Below are 20,723 nucleotides of genomic sequence, written 5' to 3' on the forward strand. Positions count from 1 at the left end.
TTTTCTTTGTGCCCAGGAGATCACAGACTTGTCTGAGTAGTTTACCGGAAAAATTTCTGCCCTGGTCGGTCAGCAGCCTCTCCGGTGCACCTTTGTCCAGGACATAACCCTGAACAAAGGCCTCCACGATGGCTGCTGCCGACTGGTTGGCCAGAGGCCAGGCCATAGGCCAGCGTGTAAAATACTCGACACCAGTCAACAAATATCTATTCCCCCTGGGGGTGGCGGGGAATGGTCCCAAAATGTCCAGAGCGACCAGCTCGTTTATCCTGGACACTTTGATCGATTGCAAGGGCGGGTTAGACTCCCGTGCCGGCGGTTTGCGTTGTGCACATCGAGGGCATGATCCCAACAAATCCCCAACATCCCTCGTCATGCCAGGCCAATAAAAATCAAGTTGCAGCAAGGCGAGAGTCTTTTGGGTCCCCAGGTGTAGGAGGCGCTCATGAGCGGCCCATACCACCCTGCCCCGCAACCCAGTAGGGACCACCAGCCGATGTCGACGCGACTTCCCGTCCCAATGCATCAGCAGGCCTTGGCACATTTCCCATGCGTCGGAACCACCTCTTTTTCCCCCCGCCGCACCGCCAACGCGACGTCGCCACCCGAGGAGGGACACATCCTCCATCTGGAGGCGCCCCCAGTCAATGACGGGCAACCCCAACAGGGAATCTTTGCCCTGTTGTTCGATCGAATTAGTAACTACTGTATCGTCGTCGTTGGCGGCCGCCAAGACAGGAACCGATGTGTCCCCTGGAGGTCTGCAACGTCCAGACCCCAGGAGGCATGCACACTCGGAGGTGGTTGGCAAGCGCGACAGAGCGTCCGCGTTGGTGTGGCGAACGCCCTTACGGTATGTGGTTTGGAAATCGTAATCCTGGAGGACCTCCAACCATCGGGACAATTGTCCCGATGGCTGTTGAACCCTCAGGGCGTACTGCAGTGCCGCATGATCTGTGCGGACGGTGAAATGCCGACCGTACAGATATGGGCGATACTGTTGGATGAAATGGACAATTGCCAACAGTTCCCTACGGGTGACACAATATCGTTGCTCCGCTGGAGACAACACCCGACTGCCGTACGCAACCACACGTTCCACGCCGTCAACCACCTGGGAGAGCACGCCCCCAATACCCGTGTTGCTCGCATCGGTGTCGAGCAAGAATGGTTTTGAAAAATCAGGGTAAATCAGGGGAGGAGCGTTTACCAAAGCGTCCCGAAGGGAGCAAAAAGCAGCTTCCTCCTCCTGACCCCAGCAGAACCGAACCCCTTTTGATGTTAAAGCGTGTAGGGGTTTTGCTATAGTCGCAAAATTAGCGACGAAGCGTCTATAATACGACGCAAACCCAATAAAACTCCTAACCTCTCCCACTGAGGTGGGAGTCGGCCAGGAGCTTACACACTGCGTTTTGGCGGGATCGGTAGAAATACCTGAGCGTCCCACGATGTGCCCCAAATAACGCACCGACTCGCGTAACAAATGGCATTTTTGGGGCTTAAATTTCAAATTAGCAGCCCGCATCTTTAGGAAAACCGCCCGCAACCTCTGGAGATGTTCATCAAAAGTTTTGCCAAAGACAATAACGTCATCCAAATAAATCAGGCACGACTCCCATTGCAATCCAGCCAAAACCAATTCCATCAACCGCTGGAAAGTTGCCGGCGCTGAGTGTAAGCCCATCGGCAACCGGTTGAATTGAAACAGGCCGTGCGGAGTACGGAAAGCAGTTTTAGGCTTTGAATCATCGTCCAGAGGAAGCTGCCAGAATCCCGAAAGTAAGTCCAATGTGGAGAAGAATCGCGCTCCCGCCAAGGCGTCAAGCGATTCGTCCATCCGTGGGAGCGGGTATGCGTCGGCAACCGTAATTTTGTTAAGGCGCCGAAAGTCAACGCAAAACCGCAACGAACCGTCCTGCTTCTTAACCAGGACGATCGGCGCTCCCCAAGGGCTGTTGGAGGGAGAAATGATGTCGGCGGCTAGCATGTCATCAACAGCCGATTTGACATGGTCCTTTTCGGCGGGACTCAACCGAAAAGGATTCTGGCGTATTGGCGCGCTGTCACCCGTATCAATATGGTGACGCAGCAGATTAGTGCAGCCCAAATCGTATTTATCCCGACTGAAAACGTCGGAAAATTCCCTTAGTAGTGTCTTAAGACGTTGACGCTCTAAATTTGACAGGTCCGTCGATCCCGCACAAAGCGCCTCGAGCCACCCTTCATCGCTGTCCGAATGTGGTCGCGGTGCAGGGACAGCGCCGACATGACTCGCGACGGGTTCCTCACAGGGCACCGGCGTTGCGTGAGCAAGCACGGTCCCCTGTGGGACCACCACCGTCTGCGAGCCCACATTGAGGACCGCGATGAAGGGTTCTCCTTCCCCTCTCACTATGGTCTGGGCCGGGAGTAAATCAGGTCCACTGACCCCGGCCCTAGACGGTCCCAACAGAACCCCTTGAGCCCCAATGCCCTTAGCGAAGGGCCGCCGAAGTTTCAAGGGAATCAACATTTGCGCCCCCGGAGGAACGCGCACCGTTCTATCTACGAACGCCGGCACCGTCGCGAACGCCGTCCGGCTCGTAGCGGGGGATGGCAGAAACGCCATGCGTCGGCCCGATGGGAGCTCAATGCATCCCTGGTCGATTAATATCCTAATCGGCATTTTGGCCAGGAAGTCCGTCCCCAGCAGGCACGGAACCGCCAGCGAGGAGGAAACAAAAATCGGCCCAGACAATTTAATATCCCCGACACAAATTTGGGCACGAATTTGTCCGATGATGCCAAGTGAACCCCCGTTAGCAGCAAAGAATGGCACGTTAACAGGCATCAAAGGACGGCTTTGGGCAGGGAGAATGTTATAAATCAACTCCGAAATAATGGTCGCCGATGCTCCTGTATCGACCAGGATGCGCACCTCGACCCCATCGATGTGGCCCACAACGGCCGACGACCCTGACGACGCGGCTACAACCCGATGGGCCAACACGGACCACTGGCTGGGTTCAATCTGAGTACCCAGAGCGGTGCGTGTTGGTGCCATGGTACGCGATATTGGCCCCCCCTTCGCTGCGGTGTTTGAGTGTGTGACGGGCGTGTGCGTGGGCCAAGCATGAGGGGTGCCGCGACTCGCCGGATTATGATGGTGGAGCTTGTGACGAGGGCCGGCGTCCCGTTGAGGTGTCGTCCTGCGCTGCCCAGGAGAGCGGCACCCCGAGGCGACGTGGCCCCGGAAGCCGCAGTTGTAACAGCGTGGAAGCGCTGGTGACGACGATGGATGTTGTAGACGGCTTGAACCGGCCCGGTCCTCCCGTACTCCCGCTCCATGCTGCCGTTGATGGTCGATGGCGCAAACCTCTTCCGCCGGGAGGGTGGCTGCAGCGACGGCACGCCCGCTCGCCGCCTTGCTGGCCTTCCGTCGTTGAGAGGACAGGTTTGCGTGGAGGAGACGGGCCGCTTGGAGGGAGCACATCTCTGCATCGTCCTGTGCGACAATGACGATGTCTAAGTCGTCCGCCAGCAAAAGTATCTTCTCTGTCACCATGGCGTCGACACCCTCGTCATCCATTCGTGGAAAGGCCTCCTTCGCCAGTGCCAGGAGGCTTGTGCGGTACGCCAGGGGCGACTCCTTCGTCCCCCGCTGGCGATCGTAAAAGAGTTGGCGACAGTCCGATGGTGGACCATATACCGCCGACAGCACCTGCATCGCCTTCCGCAGCGTGGAGCGCCTCTCCTTCGAAGCCGATGTTAGAGTGGCGAGGGCGTCGCTGTCGAGAAGTGCTGGCAGCGCGCGGAGAGCCTCGGCGTCTGTCCACTGTGCCATCTCCTGGTGAGCGAGGAAGCGCCGCTGGAAGCCGCCCCAGTCACCATCCTCGCCCACAAATTCCTTGAGTGGAGGTAGCCGCTGATGTAAGGCAGCGGCTGCAGAGGAAGAACGCACTCCCTCGTCCGCCTCACTCAACTCAGCGTCGGCACGAACCAGCGATGGCATCGCCGGTCGCACCCGTGGTGACGTTCCGCCCGTTGGTGGTGACGCGGCAGGTACTGTACTCCCGCCGTTGGACGCGATGCTTAGAGCGGCCACGCCCTCAACAGCAGCTGCGGCGATGGCGGGAGTTTCAAAATGTTGCTCCGTGGAAATGGCGGGAAGGCGCTGTGGTCGTCGGCTGCCGTTGCCCCGTGGCGGTCCCGCAGCCCCCAGCTGCGTGATGGTGTCGAGCATGGCGGCTGCGGCGTACAGCAGCTCGGTCAGCTTCGCGTGCGCCTCCCTCAGCCCCTCCATCGACGGCTCCCCTTCCTCCAGCTGCTGTGGCGTGGATGCGCCCAGCCCCGGCTGGTCGATGGCATCTTCAGCCGTCTCGGGCCCTCCGACTGCAGTGGTGTCTTCTGCCTCTGGTACCCCGACTCGAGTCGTCCGGCGTGTATCCATGTTCGTACTTTGTTTCACTTCTGACGCCAGATGTAGTAACGCTTATGACTCGTTCACACCGGAGTTGGAGGCACACTTGTTTATTTAACACCACACGTTGTGACATACACACTGAGGGGGTATCGGCCCCCTCACCCGTCTATCTGAGGACACACCTCTAGGCTAACCCTAGCCTGCCTCTGAGTCCTCCTCTAATGGGCTAGGGGAGGCTATCTTGGCCCGACACTGGTCAGTCGGGCCCGGTACCCAGAGTCCAGACCAGCACTGGCTCTGGCTCTGGTACCACGCCACTGGCTCGAGCCTGCGCGGTCCTGATAAGGACGGCGTGCCAGGGGGAGACCAGGGCTCTATCTAGGACGTCTTCCGTCTCCTCTTCTTAGCTCACACAATACTCCCGAGCCCCTCGATACATTCCCCTTTTATACCCAACCCCTCCCTGAGGGGTGGGGCCCCGGGGGATCATAATGACCGAATCGACCCCCCAGGGTGTCTGGCGCGGACGTCGCAGAGGGCACCTGCTCGTGCACACATGTAGCCCCGCCTACTGTGTTTGTTTACCATAGGCTGCCATGCATAACGGGCTCTCTCTCTAACACCCCTACACATGTATACGCACCACCCATTCATTCATATACGCGTGATCACGAATCGATCAATGACATCAATTCATGCCTCACTCATTCACTCACACACACGTGGTCACAAGTTAATCAATACCATTATTCACTTCTACGTCCCATCCATTAATTCACTCATTTACATGTTCACGAATTGATCAAATAGATTATTCATTCATGTCATATAAAGTTATTCACTCACTCACACACGTGTTCACGAATTGATCAATAAAATCATTCACTCGCTCTTTCACGCGTGTTCACGAACTGATGGGTATCATTCTTCATGCATATAACCCGCCCATTCATTCACTCACTCACTCAGACGTGGTCAAGAATTGAGCGATAATATAATTCATGGGCGCCAAGTTGACGAGTTGTTAACTACCTCGCCTGGTATGCAGGAGGTCATGGGTTCGATTCCGACCCTGGCGCCTGCTGCTGCTGCTGTATATTTGGAGTTTGCGTGTCTCTCTCCCCGTGGATTTTTCTCCGGGTCCTCCGGTTTTGTTCCCCTCCACATTTAGAATCAACGTCACGGGTTGATAGTATTTGGCTGTTGTACATTTCCACGTGATATCAGGCGCTTCGTCGAGCTTGCATTTGTGATAACCAGGTCACTTCTGAGAAAGAACTACATCGCCCGGTGAGGCCTTACCTGGTAAAATAAAAACATTGTCCTGCTGCGGAGGGAGCTGGTAGGAACGTTGGGTTGCTCGGTCAATGGCCAGGGTCAACGGCGGCGTGGTGTATTCCGCAAATATGCCCGACTGTGAGGGCGGGCACAAGCCGGCGTGAGTAGGTTAAACGTTGAGTTTTATAAGGGCACCACGGGGTGACCAGCCCCTCCCCACCCAGTGTCACCCCTCCCACCCCCCACCCAGCCCCACCAACCCCACCCAGCCCCTCCACACCCTCCCCACCCAGCCCCTCCCCACCCTCCCCACCCAGTCCCTCCCCACTCTCCCCACCCAGCCCCTCTCCACCCAGCCCCACCCTCCCCACCCTCTCCACCCAGCCCCACCCTCCCCACCCAGCCCCTCCCCATCCTCCCCTCTCCAACCAACCTCACCCCTCCCATTTTTGGATGCACGACGGACGGACACAATAATCCCCTGTGGGCTGGTGGAACCAGGAGGTTCCTACCAGCAAAAAATAGTAGTTTAGTTTTTGCCCGGCTGTGGTTGCTGAGCGAGTGGTTGACATCTGGAGGCTTGTGTTCAGCTGTGCACGTTAAGCACGTTCACGTTACACTTCTGGACCGATGGAGCTTCTGAATAGGGTCGGATCTCAAGTGCTTTGTAGTCGTGGAGACCGATTAGATCAGCGGGTGGGTCATAAGGAAGTGAGCGGAGTATAAAGGTGAGCAGATTAGCGCGATGCAATCAGGAGGTAAGAGTGTGGTCAGTTTAAGGTTCTATTATGGGACCTTTTTGCCAGTATCAAAGTATGAAAAAATAACAATAGATTTTACCCTATTCTTATGTCTTTTCGGTAAAGTCACGTAGGTAAAAACATTAAAATTAATAAAAGTAAAATAAAATAAAAAACAACGTTTCGGAGGCAACACAAGCTTCCGTCTTGTGTTGCCTCCGAAACGTCGTGATTTTTTTATTTTACTTTTATTAATTTTAATGTTTTTACCTACGTGACTTTACCGAAAAAACCTAAGAATATGAATCCTTGCAGTCACGAAAGCTTCAAATCTAGAATAGATTTTACCCTTTCTTTTTCCTAGATTGAGGTTCTATGTACATGACGGTAGTTTCTGTTCCATACACATTTCGAATCGACGCCACGGGTTTAGAGTATTTGTCTGCTTTTGATTAGAAGCTTTCGTGACTGCAGGGATCCATACTCTTTGGTTCTTTCGGTAAAGTCACGTAGGTCGAAAATGTATTTTATTTTATACCAACGTGACTTTACTTTAGTATTCATCTGCTGATCTAAATATCCACACGATGATGGTGAGAAACCACTTCGTTCGGGCTATCATTTGTGATAGCCAGGTAGCTTCTGGGAAAAATAAGTTTATAGCTCAGTGGGCTTTACCTAAAGTAAAAATAATAGTTGCAGTCATACAAATCATAAAAAAAAGTTTGGGAATTTAATTGCGGTGGGGAGTGAATTATTACAAGCTTGGTTGGTTTGTCCAGATATAATTAAATTATACCATTGTCGAGTTTATGCTTTGATACTTTCAAGATTCTTTGTTTTTGGTTTCAAATTCAAGAAGCTACGATGATTGCGACGCGTCGCTACTTTACGGAACGATTATTGGTGGCTCTTAATGAGCGCAATATTTCGTAGTATCGGCACACCTCGGCCACCACAATTCTTAGTTAAGTGGTACCAACAGCAAATGGGGGATGTCTAGTCGATCTGAGGGGCACTTAAAGGTGAACCGTTAGTGAACGTCACGGAACCAGCGAACTCCACCGAACCAGCGAACGTCACCAAACCAGCGAACGCCACCGTACCAGCGAACGCCACCGAACCAGCGAACTCCACCGAACCAGCGAACGTCACCGAACCAGCGAACGTCACCGAACCAGCGAACGCCACCGAACCAGCGAACTCCACCATACCAGCGAACACCACCAAACCAGCGAACTCCACCGAACCAGCGAACGTCACCGAACCAGCGAACGTCACCGAACCAGCGAACGTCACCGAACCAGCGAACTCCACCGAACCAGCGAACGCCACCGAACCAGCGAACGCCATCAAACCAGCGAACTCCACCGTACCAGCGAACGCCACCGAACCAGCGAACTCCACCGAACCAGCGAACGCCACCGAACCAGCGAACGCCACCGAACCAGCGAACGCCACCGAACCAGCGGAAGCCACCGAACCAGCGAACGCCATCGAACCAGCGAACTCCACCGAACCAGCGAACGCCACCGAACCAGCGAACGCCACCGAACCAGCGGAAGCCACTGAACCAGCGAACGCCACCGAACCAGCGAACGCCACCGAACCAGCGAACTCCACCGAACCAGCGAACGCCACCGAACCAGCGGAGGCCACCGAACCAGCGAACGTCCCCGTCTCACATCAGCAGTAATTCGGAGCGACGATTGGCGGACGAACATGTAAGACGGAAACGGCACGCCGAGAGGGGGGTTAAGATTCCGCACTTGTTTTTAATCATTAAGTTAACACTCTTCCCGAAGCGTCGATCCACGTACAATGTCCAACTCGCGCGTATCCCAGCGATGGGGTTGGGGGGGGGGAACAAGAACAACTCCCACAGCACGCACCCTGCAACAAAACACACCGTCGAGATCCATCGGCGGCGAGCGGAAAAACAACGATCGCGGCGCCCTTTCGCTCGCCGCTACGGGCGCGGGACACGTCAGCTCGGCCAACTCGGCACGGCAAGGCCCCCCAACCCCCCCCCCCCCCCCGGCCTGGAATAAGTCGCAAAATAACCGGAAACGCTTTTTGTACCAAAAAAAAAAAACGCGTCCATATTGTCTGTGTGTGTACGTTGAACTTCTTTTGCACCGTACGTAGCCAACCGTGCTAATTTCGGAGGTGTGCGCATCAGCCGGCCTGTTTGTTGACGTTCCAGTGTGGGTTAACGCGCTACGCCAGCGTCTTCGCGGGAGACTGTCAGAGCCAGGAGGGTCGTGCGGATGTCTGCGTGGGACGCGGAGCACGGCAGCATGGCCCTCGTCAAATCGGGCCGCGGTCTTCGGGCGCAAGAGCGGACGCAGCTCGGCGCAAACAAAGCCAAGGGAAACCAGCGCAGACGGTCAACCCAGCCATCGGCAACTTCTTTTGCACCGTACGTAGCCAACCGTGCTAATCGGAGGTGCGGGGGGAGGACAACAAACTAAACACAAAAAGAAGTTCTAAAGAAATGAGTTTTCAATTTAGATTATTTAAAAGTGCATAGCTCCAGTGGCTTCCTAATGTCGGAAGAAGTGTGGTTTCCAGGTTGATCGAACCGGCAGAAATGCGTTGCCTTCAAATTACAATCCGCCGTCGTGATGGTCACTATTTTTGCTGTCGAAGCACGTCGCTAGTCCTGTGCACACGCGCTGGCCTGACGAGTTGGAGGATGGTTGACGTGCAGCAGGACCCTTCAGGAGCACAGGGAGGTCACCAGCCAACTTGCAGAACGACTCAACAGCGAGTCGGGTGGCTCTGTAAGCAGAGTAGTCGGAGAGTCTGGAATCCAGTTGTCTTACATTAGACGCTCCCGGCCTCCTCTTCGCAGCGACCGCCACCCTGTGAGCCAGTTGCTTCGTATTTCCCCCGTTCCGTTTGCGCTCGTCCGCGTGTGTACCGCCGTCTCGCACGACAAACGCGCCCCATGTCGCCGTTTCGGTCCCCCGTCCCAGCTACAGGGGAGGGAGTCGTGGCGCACGAGGGCAAACTGAGCGCAGCTCAGTTTCTTGGTTCTATCGTTAAAGTCACGTAGAAGGGAAATAATGAAATAATAAAAATTAAACATAATAAAATACAATTCTCATGACGTTTCGGCCACAACGCAAGCAGCCGTCCCTCAGGTGAAGAACAGGTCTGTCGGAAAGACAGCGTCTGAATGAGCACCACCAGGCTTGGCAGCGTATATTTAAGCTGGGTTAGAGGGGGAAGGGCGCCTTGACAAAGGAATTTGCATATCAAGAGAAATTTAGCATATTTATGGAAAATGAGTAGCTGTCACCAGCAACAAATTTAGTACGAGCAACGATGGCAACCCATGCTGATGTAGACAGCATCAGTCTGAATTATAAAACGAAACTAGAATTTGTTTTATTAATAGGGGTTTTCCCCTTTTTTCTGGCAACAAAACTGCCACCTTTTGCAAAGAATCATGTTTACATTAACCACAATACTTGCAGTCAAATGCAAACAAAAAACAATACTCTGATAATGTATGCATTGTCTTTGAAACTGATTGGTCCACACCAGAGACAGCTTTCTTTGGAGCCTAGTCTCATATGGTGTTCGACCAGATGACGCCAAAAGGTGCACAGTTCAAAGACAACGCACTACCAGAGAAATGAGTGCTCGGGGTTGCCAGAAAAAAGGGGAAAAACCCTATTAGTATATTTTGGTACTGGCAATGGAGGTCCCATGATGTAGAATTAGTTTTTTTTATTTTACCCAGGTAAGGCTCCAACTGAACTGCGTAGCTCTTTTTCAAAAGCGACCCAACAACAAATGATGGCTCAATGAAGTGGCTTATCACGTGGAGATTTATAGCAGCCAAATACTCCTGAATGCGTTGCGTCGATTCTAAACGTGGAGGGCAAAAGCGGAGGACCCGGAGAAAAATCCACGCGACCACGGCGAGAGAAAAAGACACGCAAACTCCACATATACAGCAGCAGCAGGCGTCAGGGTCGGGATCGAACCCACGACTTCCCGTATACCAGGCGAGGTAGTTAACATCTCCTAGCCACCACGGCGCCCACTTATCCAGGTGGCAGATTAACCGTGCTTGTGAGATCTAAAGGAAAATGCAGGGTGACCTAAAAGTTACGACACGTAGGGTTATATTTGGTATTGAAACTTTTCATATTTTATTCTTTAAGTAAAATGTTAAATTTTTATTATTTTATTATTTCCCTTCTACGTGACTTTACCGAAAGAACCAAGAAGATAAAATGTATCTATTATCGTTAATATCTCTTCATTTCATTTGGCATTTAAACATGGAAAATACAATTTACTGGATTGACACAAAACACAATTGAGAACTGTTAAAAGATTACACCTTTCATACATTTTTTAACTCCTAAATTTATTTCAAAAGATAATTTGTGCACGCGTTAATATTAACACAAGTCAGACTGGACAAATTAAAATAAATAAAATGACCCGATGCGATTTGTTTGAACAAATAATAACCCGCGTCTCGACTTTTGGGGCCACCCTGTTTGCAGGCACGGTGGTTCGCGACACGGAGGCCCACGTAGCGGCAAAAAGTTCTTGGCAAAGAAAGCGATCGACTTTATTCACAAATAAGAAGATATACGTCGCATTCCACACAGCCGCACCTATTCCACGCAGGTAAACAATGAACATGGCGAGACAGTAACAGCCCGATTTACTTCTATATTTGAAGCTTTCGTGACTGCAGGGATTCATCTTCTTGGTTCTTTCGGTAAAGTCACGTAGAAGGGAAATAATAAAGTAATAAAAATACCCACGACCTCCTGTACACCAGGCGAGGTAGCTAACATCTCACCACCTTTGCGGCTAGGGGTCGGCAAAGCTGCGGCTCTTCAAGGGACTGCTTCGTGACGGTGATTTATTAAGGAACCGCGGCTCTTGAATAATTATCGAGTTTCTTTAAAGCATTCCAAAAGAATGGCTGCTCTTGTTAATTTTTTCGTTTTTACGCCCCCCCCCCCACCGAACTTATCCCGCGAGGACTCGATCTGGGCGTCTCGACTCCCTCACCGAGTTGAGACAAAGTAAACCCGTGCCCGTCGCGCCCGCACGCTCCTTCGCGGTTGCAGTCAAATTACCGACACCCGCTCGCGCCCCCCCCCTTCTGTCATCATCGTTACCCCCCCCGCCCGCCCCCCCCCTTCTGTTGACATCGTTACCCCCCCGCCCACACGCACGCAGATTAGCCCCAGGGACCGTCACTAATCAAAGGAGGTGTGGGGGGTTCTCTCTCTAGAATATATTTACATGTTACAAATGCATACCATAATAAATTAAAAAAAGGAAGCAAATACTTACACGACCCACGTGCGATATCTACATGTGAGCCTTACGCAAGTTGCCAGGGAGTGTGTGCATTAATGCGAGGAGCGGCTAAACGGCTTTGCGAGTGGTAAGTCAAATGCACGGCCATCGCCTCCACTTGTTAGTTTATTTTCTTAGGTTTTTTCGGTAAAGTCACGTAGGTAAAAAATTAAAATTAATAAAAGTAAAATAAAAATCACGACGTTTCGGAGACAACACAAGCTTCCGCGTCTTCAGGTGGAACCGTCACAGCAACGACTGCTGTATCAAGTGAGAGAAATTCCAAGAAAACAGTCCTTGTATAAATACTGGTTGCGGGTGGGAGGAGCCATTGTGAGGTCCGGTGCAGCTGAAGCACGCTGCAAGGAATTAGCTCATTCCAAGGACTGTTTTCTTGAAATTTCTCATTTACTTGATGCAGCAGTCGTGCTGTGACGGTTCCACCTGAAGACGGAAGCTTGTGTTGCCTCCGAAACGTCGTGATTTATTATTATTTTACTTTTATTAATTTGAATTTTTTACCTACGTGACTTTACCGAAAAAACGTAAGCATATGAATCCTTGCAGTCGCCAAAGCTTCAAATCTAGAATTATTAGTTTATTAGCCAAGGGGGAGGTTAACGTCCATGCACTTGTCTTCCCGAGCGCACACGGCTTAAGAAAGGGTCATTCTAAAGTAGCCGAGCGTGGCCTTCCACTCTGACCTGAAACCGCTCTCATGTGCGGCGAGTCGATGGGTCTCGGCCTGGTCACAGGAGGTTGGTGTCTCACACCTGTGACCACGGGGAGAGAGAGACGACACGCAGACTCCACATATGCAGCAGCCGTCAGGGTCGGGATCAAACCCACGACCTCCTGTGTACCGGGCAAAGTAAGTAACATCTCGCCACCGTGGCGCCGATGTAAATGTTGACAAACGAGAAAAATCAAAGGTATTTTAAACTAAATGTTAACAAGTTTAAGTCTGGCCAAATTTGCTCGACCGTATCGCTGCCTCAAAACAATGTGAACACCCGTCATACTCCAGTGTATCTTACACCACCACACCGCCATCACACCGTGCCACATCACCGTTACCTTGTATACAGCACCACACCGCATCACACCACGATCCCAAAGCTGCGTGCATCTTCTACCCATAGTTCTCTGTGACCCTATCCACACCCCCCCCCACACAACAAAGACAAAGATCCCCCCGTATAGCCTCAACAGACCGTCGGGGCAAGTGCTGTTAGCGAGTAGCAGCAGCACCTACGAAGGCCAGCGAGGCACACGAGGGGGTGGGTGACCAGCACCACGCCCTGGCGCCCCCACACACCACACACACACACCAAGTGGCATTGTACGGCACGCCACGGCATCCTTCACCAAAGCGGAGCTCTCCCCAGCGCACGCGGCGCGTCCGTGACACGCCGTCGCTCGAGCGAGCTTCCTCTTCCGTCTCCGGCCGAACGTTCCGGCGTACGCACGTCCATACGTCGGACTTCGTTCGCACCGTACGTGGCTAGCCGCGGCTCATCGGAGGTGGACTCCGAGGCCTGCTCGACCCTCGCGCATCCCCGGCACGACGAGGGGCTCCCCTGCAGGAGGCCGTGAGGGTGGGTGACCTCGGGGTGGGCGACCTCAGGACCTGAGGGGGGGACTTCCTCCCTCCACCTTCTCCACCTTGCCCACGACCTTGCCCTGGTAGAGAGGCAGCGGGGCCTTGTCGTCGCGAACCTCCTCGAACACGACCCCGCACTCAAACTCCTCGCTCGCCTTCTTGAAGTAGAACCTGCGGCGGCAGCGGCAGCACGGGCACGGGAGGAGGGGGGTGGGGGCAGTGGTGAGGAGGAGGAGACGGATCGTGCTCGACACAAACGAACCAATCGATGTACCTCGCTGAACTCGACAAGCAGCATAAACCATCGTCACGCGAGCTCCGTTCGTCCTCACAGCAGGCGCGGGCGGCTTTAGGCAAATGGTCGGACAAAGACGGTCACAGCACCGCACGGCGCTTTCAGGTGTGCTTCTGCGGCCGTCTGGAACGTTCTTCCTTCCGACATTAGGAAGCCACCTGAGTTGTGCATTTTTAAACCATCTAGATTGAAAACGTATTTCTTTAGAACTGCTTTTTGTGTTTAGTTTATCGTCCGTACCCCCGCATCTCCGATTAGCACAATTGGCTACGTACGGCGCGAAAGAAGGTCAACGCCCGCACATACGTGCGTCCCGATTGTCCCGGCACAAAGTGCAACCGATGATCGACGTTCAAGAGCTGGATTCAAATCTGGCCACGCACGAGGCGACACCAAACGCCAAGATTAAAAAAAAGGACAAGTGAAATACTTTGCCGCACAGTCTCTGACATCTTTTTCAATGTTCAGTGGAACTGCTGCACTGCACGTTGGGATGCCAGCTGGCAGGCCAGTCTATGAATTGAGCCCCAGCTATTTGGCTGCAATGCACGAAGAAGTGTGGCGCACGTGCAGGAACAGGCATCCGCGGGGTTCTAACACCGACACGCCCGTCAGACGCCAAGCGCGTCGATCGCGCTTGCAATGCAGCACAACGTTGCGGGTTTTAATTACATTTTTTATTAAAATTCTTCCGCGAAAGCAATTCGTAGCCCATCTTGTTCCAAAAATTCTACAGATTTTTTTTTGGCAGTAGCCTTGGCCGGACGTACAATGTTTCTCACGCGTAGCAATCAGCGGTCTCACGGTGCCCCGTTAAACATTCGCGATAAGCATCCCTTGCAAACAACCACATTTAAAATAGGCGAACATTTTGGGCAATAGCAGAGCAGTGAGAGGGGCAGATTAACTACCATGATGTACGTAGAACATTAAACTAGGAAAAAAAGGGTTAAAAAAATGTTAATACTTTGATACTAGCAAAAAGGTCCCATAACAGAACCTTAAACTGACCACACTCTACCTCCTGATTGCATCGCGCTAATCTGCTCACCTTTATACCCTCACTTCCTTATGACCCACCCGCTGATCTAATCGGTCTCCACGACCACAAAGCACTTGAGATCCGACTGTATTCAGAAGCTCCATCGGTCCAGAAATGGAATGTGAACGTGCTTAACGTGCACAGCTGAACACAAGCCTCCAGATGTCACCACTCGCTCACATCCACAGCCGTGCAAAAACTAAACTACTATTTTACCAGGTAAGGCCCCACTGAGCGATGTAGCTCTGTTTCAGAAGTGACCTGGCCATCACAAATGCTAGCTCGACAAAGCGCCTGATATCACGTGGAAATGCATAACAGCCAAATGCTCTAAACGTGTGACGTGGATTCGAAATGTGGAGGGAAAAACATCCACGCGACCACGTGGAGAGAGACACCGCAAACTCCAAATATACAGCAGCAGGCGTTGGGGTCGGGATCGAACCCACGACCTCCTGCATACCGGGCGAGGTAGTTAACATCTCCTAGCCACCGCGGTGCCCTTGTATGCGCGTGTGTGCGCGTGTCACGCAAGACACAATCGCGTGAGCGTGATTGTGTCTTGATTTTCGCTCGTGGCCAACATCGGTGGTGAATATCCGAACCGGGCCCGGGCCTCCTCTAAGTCACTCTGGAAAGGTGGCCGGGCGAGGTGCTGGCTAACCACCCCCTTGGTGTGCCGTGCCGGCCTTTACAGGCGCTCGCTGACAGCACTTTCCCCAACAGTCTGTTAAGGCTATATGGGGGTTCTCTGTCTTTGTAACAGGGAAGGGCGACTTGACTGTGTGTGTCTGTGCGATGTAACGTGGGAGCGGTGGGGTAGAGGTTAGTGCACTGCGCTATGAACCCGGCGACCCAAGATCGATTCCCGCTCACGGCCAACACCACTGACGATTATCTGAACCGGTCCTGGGTCTCCCCTAGGTCGAATCAGCCTCAAATGGGTACCTGTGCGATGTGAAAACATCGCCACTGGGGAGACAAAGGCGGTCGGGCTTAGTGTTCGCCACTCACCCGCTCGTGTGTCGTTTCCAGCCTTCATAGGGGGCTACTCGCTAACCGCACTTGCCCCAACAGCCTGTTACAGGCTACACGGCGGCGGGGGGGATCTTTGTCTTTGCAACACAGGGAAGGGTGACGTAAGCCTGTGTGCCCGAGCGATACAAAGGAGGTAGGGCGTGTGCACACACACACGCACACACGCGCACACATGCACGCACACGCACACACACGCACGCACTTACTCACACACGCACGCACAATCACACACACACACTCAGTCACACACGCACGCACAATCACACCACACACGCACAATCACACACACACGCACGCGCGTCTCTGCGTGCTCGCACAATCACACACACACACACGCGCGCGCACACACACGCACAATTACACACACGCACACACACACACGCACAATCACACACGCACACACACACACGCACGCACGCACACACACACGCGCGTCTCTGTGTGCTCGCACACACACCTGTAGTTGCCCTTCTTGGTGAGCAGCTCCTTGAAGTGGGCGAGGGTGAGGGAATCGCCCCTCACCCTGGAACGGTACGGGATGGGCTCCCCGCAGAAGTAGTAAGCCACCACCACGCCGCCACCGCCCCCCCCCCGCTGGCCCCCCCTCCCCCTCCTCCTCCTCCTCCCCCCCGCCGGGGCCACGAGCTCCCAGGCGCCGTCCAGTTCTCCGACTGTCACGATTGGAGGGGGGGGGGGCAGGGGGAGAGGGGGGGCAGGGGGAGGAGGGGGGCAGTAGGATATTCAGTCTTGTTTCCTGAACTCAACGGAGGTCTTATGTGTGCGTACGTTCAACTTAATTGTAGATTTTAAGTTTTCTTGACTGCAAGGATCCATACTCTGTGGTTCTTTCGGTAAAGTCACGTGGGTGAAAATAATAAAAATAAAATATTTATTTTTATTTAAAATAAAATACAATAAAATATTTTATTTTATAATAAAAATAAAATATTTATTTTTCTTTTATTTTCACCAACGTGACTTTACCGAAAAAACCAAAGGGTACGTTGCACTTATTTCGCACTGCATGTAGCCAGCCGCGCTAATCGGAGGTTCGGGGAAAGGACCTTGGACCCTGATAGACCAAGTCAAGTAAAAACTAAAACAATCTTTTTTTTATTTTACCAGGTAAGGCCCACTGAGCTGCGTATCTCTCCTTCAGAAACGACCGATCACAAATGACAGCCCAGAGAAGTAACTTATCGTGTGAACATTGATAGCAGCCAAATACCCTAAACTTTCTCTACCGGACTGTTTCATCTCATCCGCACCCGAGTTCAAACGTCGCCACGCTGCAGTTCACAACACTTCTCTCTCCGCTCCTTTCCTCGCACCGCTAACTCTAACATGATGGCCACGCCACACATTTATTCTGAAAGGGTGCTTGCTGGCCCTCTTTTGGTAACCCGGTTGAGCTCACCGACTATTAATCGAGCCAGTAGACAGGAGGTCGTGGGTTCGATCCCGACCCCGACGCCTGTATATGTGGAGGTTTGCGTGTCTCTCTCTCTCTCTCGCTCTCTCGCCGTGGTCACGTGGATTTTTCTCCGGGTCCTCCGGTTTTTCCCTCCACACTTCTAATCAACGTCGCCCGTTTATAGAGTTATTCGGCTGCTATACATTTCCATGCTATCATTTGTTGCAGTCTGGTCGGTTCTGAAAAAAAGTTATGGAGCTCAAATTCAGCAGTCATCAGATGTTGACGTTTCCTTTGATACTAGAACATGAACAAAAAACATCTTAAAGTGAATATGTGACTGAGTGCAAACAGAAAATCCAAGATAATACAGTAAAATATTGCAGAAAAAGCACCGCACACAAAAATGTGCAAAAATCCCAGTGGGATGCAAGTCAAACAACAACAACAACCACAAGACCACTTAGATTAAGGCCATCAGTCTAACTCTATACTACAACAAACAAACATGGCCAAACCAAAAAACGTATCGAAAATCACCAAAATAAAGCCATAAAAGCAATGAAACAGTGCAGGTCATAGGAACTGTGACCGAATTTTCACAATAAACGACGTAAACAACATGTACTACCAAACTCCGTCACCGATGTTGGCCGCCGAGCGGCAAACCGAGCTCGCGACGGCAGGCTCCAGCGGCACAGTGCGGCGGCGCCAACTCGCGCGCCCGCACACGGCCCAAGCCTACCGGGGGGGGGGGGGTGCTCGGGACCCGGCTTCGCGAGCGCACTTCACGCAAGCGAGAGATCTGTTGCTCAAAAGCGGTGATGGCAAGCGAGCTCCTGGAGGGCCGAGAGGCGGCAGCAGCGGCCTGCACTGACGAACGGGCACGCTCAACTTCCGCTCTAAAGCCGTGGGACAGCGACAGCAGCAGCGGCGGCGTTAGATTAATAAAAAAATAATGGATTTTTTTAAAGGTATTTATATAGAAAAACCCATCGCACGCAAAATTAAACAAGCCGCCGCTTCAAACGCAACATGAAGGCGGCGCTTTCATGTTTGCGAATCACCGCGCTAGCCGAGGGAGGACGGCGAGCCTTAGGATAGACGGAGGACTTCCTTTTCAGATTAAAAATACCAAAAAGCCCACGCGGCCGTGGCTCAGGGGGCACTGGGGGTTTGGGGGGACGGGAGTGGAGAGGGGGGGGTGAGGAGGGGAGGGGAAGAGACGACGGGAAGGGGGGGGGCGACGTCCCACAATCGCATGCACGGGGGGCCACGGGCTTAGCCCCTCAGCTCCTCACTCACTTCAAAGCCAAGCGACTGCACTTCAAACGCGAGAGCTCAATTTAACAGCAATTACAGCCGGTGGCGGCGGCGGCGGTGGCGGCGGCGATGGCTCACCGGAACCGGCGTGCGAATCAAGATAGCGAGCGGCAGCGCCACACCGGTCGCATGCAAGGAAAAAGCAGCCTGGGCGGTGGCAGAGTCAGGTGCACGGGAGTGGCACTGGTGCACGCGTGTGAGAGTGAGGCAGCGAGTGCACCAGAGGTGTGTAGCGGTTAGCGCCAAAGGTCGCAATCGGGTACCCGATACCTGTACCCTACCCGTACCCTACCCGTACCCGGCCGGGTACGGGTACCCGTTTGCGACCCTGGTGCGGCCGGGTACGGGTACGGGTAGGCCGTGAGTCACTGGTGAGTAACCGTTTGTCACTCATTTCCCAACGTCTTGTCTCTTCTCACAATTAAAGTTCCTAGAATCAACCCACCCGCGCCTGCAACATGGCTTCATCCCAGAGGTCGCAATCGGGTACTCGTACCCGTACCCTACCCGATACCTGGCCGGGTACGGGTAGCCGGGTATCGGGTAGGGTACGGGCATCGGGTACCCGATTGCGACTCTGGTGCGCCCGGGTACGGGTAAGGAATCAAAACCCGTTTGCGACCTCTGGTTAGCGCTACGCTGCGCTATGGTTCTAGATTTGAAGTTTTTGTGACTGCAAGGATTCATACTCTTTGGTTTTTTCGGTAAAGTCACGTAGCTAGAAAATTAAAAGAAATTAAATCACGACGTTTCGGAAGCAACACAAGCCTCCGTCATCAGGTGTAACCGCGCTGCGGACCCGGCGACCCGAGTTCGATTCCCGCTCACGGTCAACACCGGCGATGATTATCTCAACCGGTCCTGGGACTCCCCTTGGTACGGTGTGTCAACATCATCACGAGGGAGACACAGGTGCTGGCCACCCGCCCTAGGCGGCCTTAATAGGTGCTCACTAAAAGTGCCTGCCCCAACAGTCTGTTGAGGTTATACGGGGGAACTTAATGTTTGCACCAGAGGTGTGACCAAGGCAACGACTCGTCGATTCAACATTATTAAGTTCATGACAAGCACATTGTACATTCTCCGAGGTAATTTGAGATGTATGCAGAATTTTTAATTTCGAATTAAAGCTTTCGTGACTGCAGGGATTCATCTTCTTGGTTCTTTCGGTAAAGTCACGTAGAAGGGAAATAATAAAATAATAAAAATAAAACATAATACAATAATTCTCACGACGTTTCGGCCACAACGCAAGCAGCCGTCCTCAGGTGAAGAACAGGTCTGCTTGCGTTGTGGCCGAAACGTCGTGAGAATTATTTTATTATGTTTTATTTTTATTATTTCCCTTCTACGTGACTTTACCGAAAGAACCAAGAAGATGTATGCAGAATATAAGCAAATAATACGCTCATCATGTTTGTTCTGAAAAGTGGGGGCAGAAAAATGTCACCGTGATAAAAAAAAACAAGAAACAACACAAAGCAGACGGTGAAAAGGAAAACGAGACTGATGATTGAATTAAATCCATGACCGCCAAATTCGCTCAATCAAACGCGGTGGACGGGGCCTGATCCAATATTCTGAAATGACAGAAAATGATCAGTGGCTTCATCATTATTACTGGCGTCCCAGACATACCACGGGCGACCATTCATTCCCCATTGGTACCGTGGCGATGAAGTCTCTTCACCTGCGTGCTTGTTGCTGTCGGCTGCGTGCACTGCCCCGTGTCTTTAGGAGCAGCTCTTTTCTAATCATTTAATTTCCATAATTTCCGTCAGCGCTTCCGCAAAGAAGCGTGCGGCGGCCGACATCAAGAGAATGTCAGCAGGCCTGTGCCCGCGCGCGCGTTATTGTGCAGTCACGGAGACACGGGGGGCGGGGGGCGAACTTTCCGTGAAATCCAAAACGAATTGTCATTCCGAAAAGAAGTTGGATGTCACGCAAGCGAAGCGAGAGAGAAAAAAAAAGGACAAAGCCTACAAAATAAAACAAAAATGTACAAATCCTCATCTGGTGGCCAAACCCACACACACGCGCGCGTGGAGAGAGACAGTTTTTTTTGAGCTTTGAAATACAAACCCACAAAAAAAGGCGTCAAGTGCATTTCATCAGTCGGCTCCTGAAAAAACATCAAACCCCTCCCAAAATGAGCGGCGCAGGCCAACAAAGCTCCCCACGTCGAGGCGAGGATTCGACTTCAAAGTCCGCCACGCAATGGAATTAGGATTGCTTTCCCGGG

General features: G+C 52.6%; 1 protein-coding gene and 1 long non-coding RNA gene across 2 annotated transcripts in view; both read right to left on the reverse strand.

The window, feature by feature from the left end:
* The window catches only part of LOC144950459 (uncharacterized), a 121,552-nt gene that overhangs the window by 29,964 nt on the left and 70,865 nt on the right, over nt 1-20,723 (reverse strand). The window lies entirely within an intron of this gene.
* LOC144950457 (axin-1-like) overlaps nt 11,609-20,723 on the reverse strand; it is a 61,140-nt gene continuing 52,025 nt past the window's right edge. Inside the window, 3 exon segments of the mRNA XM_078880578.1 lie at nt 11,609-13,540; nt 16,202-16,326; nt 16,328-16,415. Coding sequence (XP_078736704.1) covers nt 13,390-13,540; nt 16,202-16,326; nt 16,328-16,415 — 364 coding nt within the window. The 3' untranslated portion in view covers nt 11,609-13,389.

This window comes from Lampetra fluviatilis, chromosome 58, assembly GCF_964198595.1.
Source record: "Lampetra fluviatilis chromosome 58, kcLamFluv1.1, whole genome shotgun sequence".
NCBI classification, from domain to species: Eukaryota; Metazoa; Chordata; class Hyperoartia; order Petromyzontiformes; family Petromyzontidae; genus Lampetra; species Lampetra fluviatilis.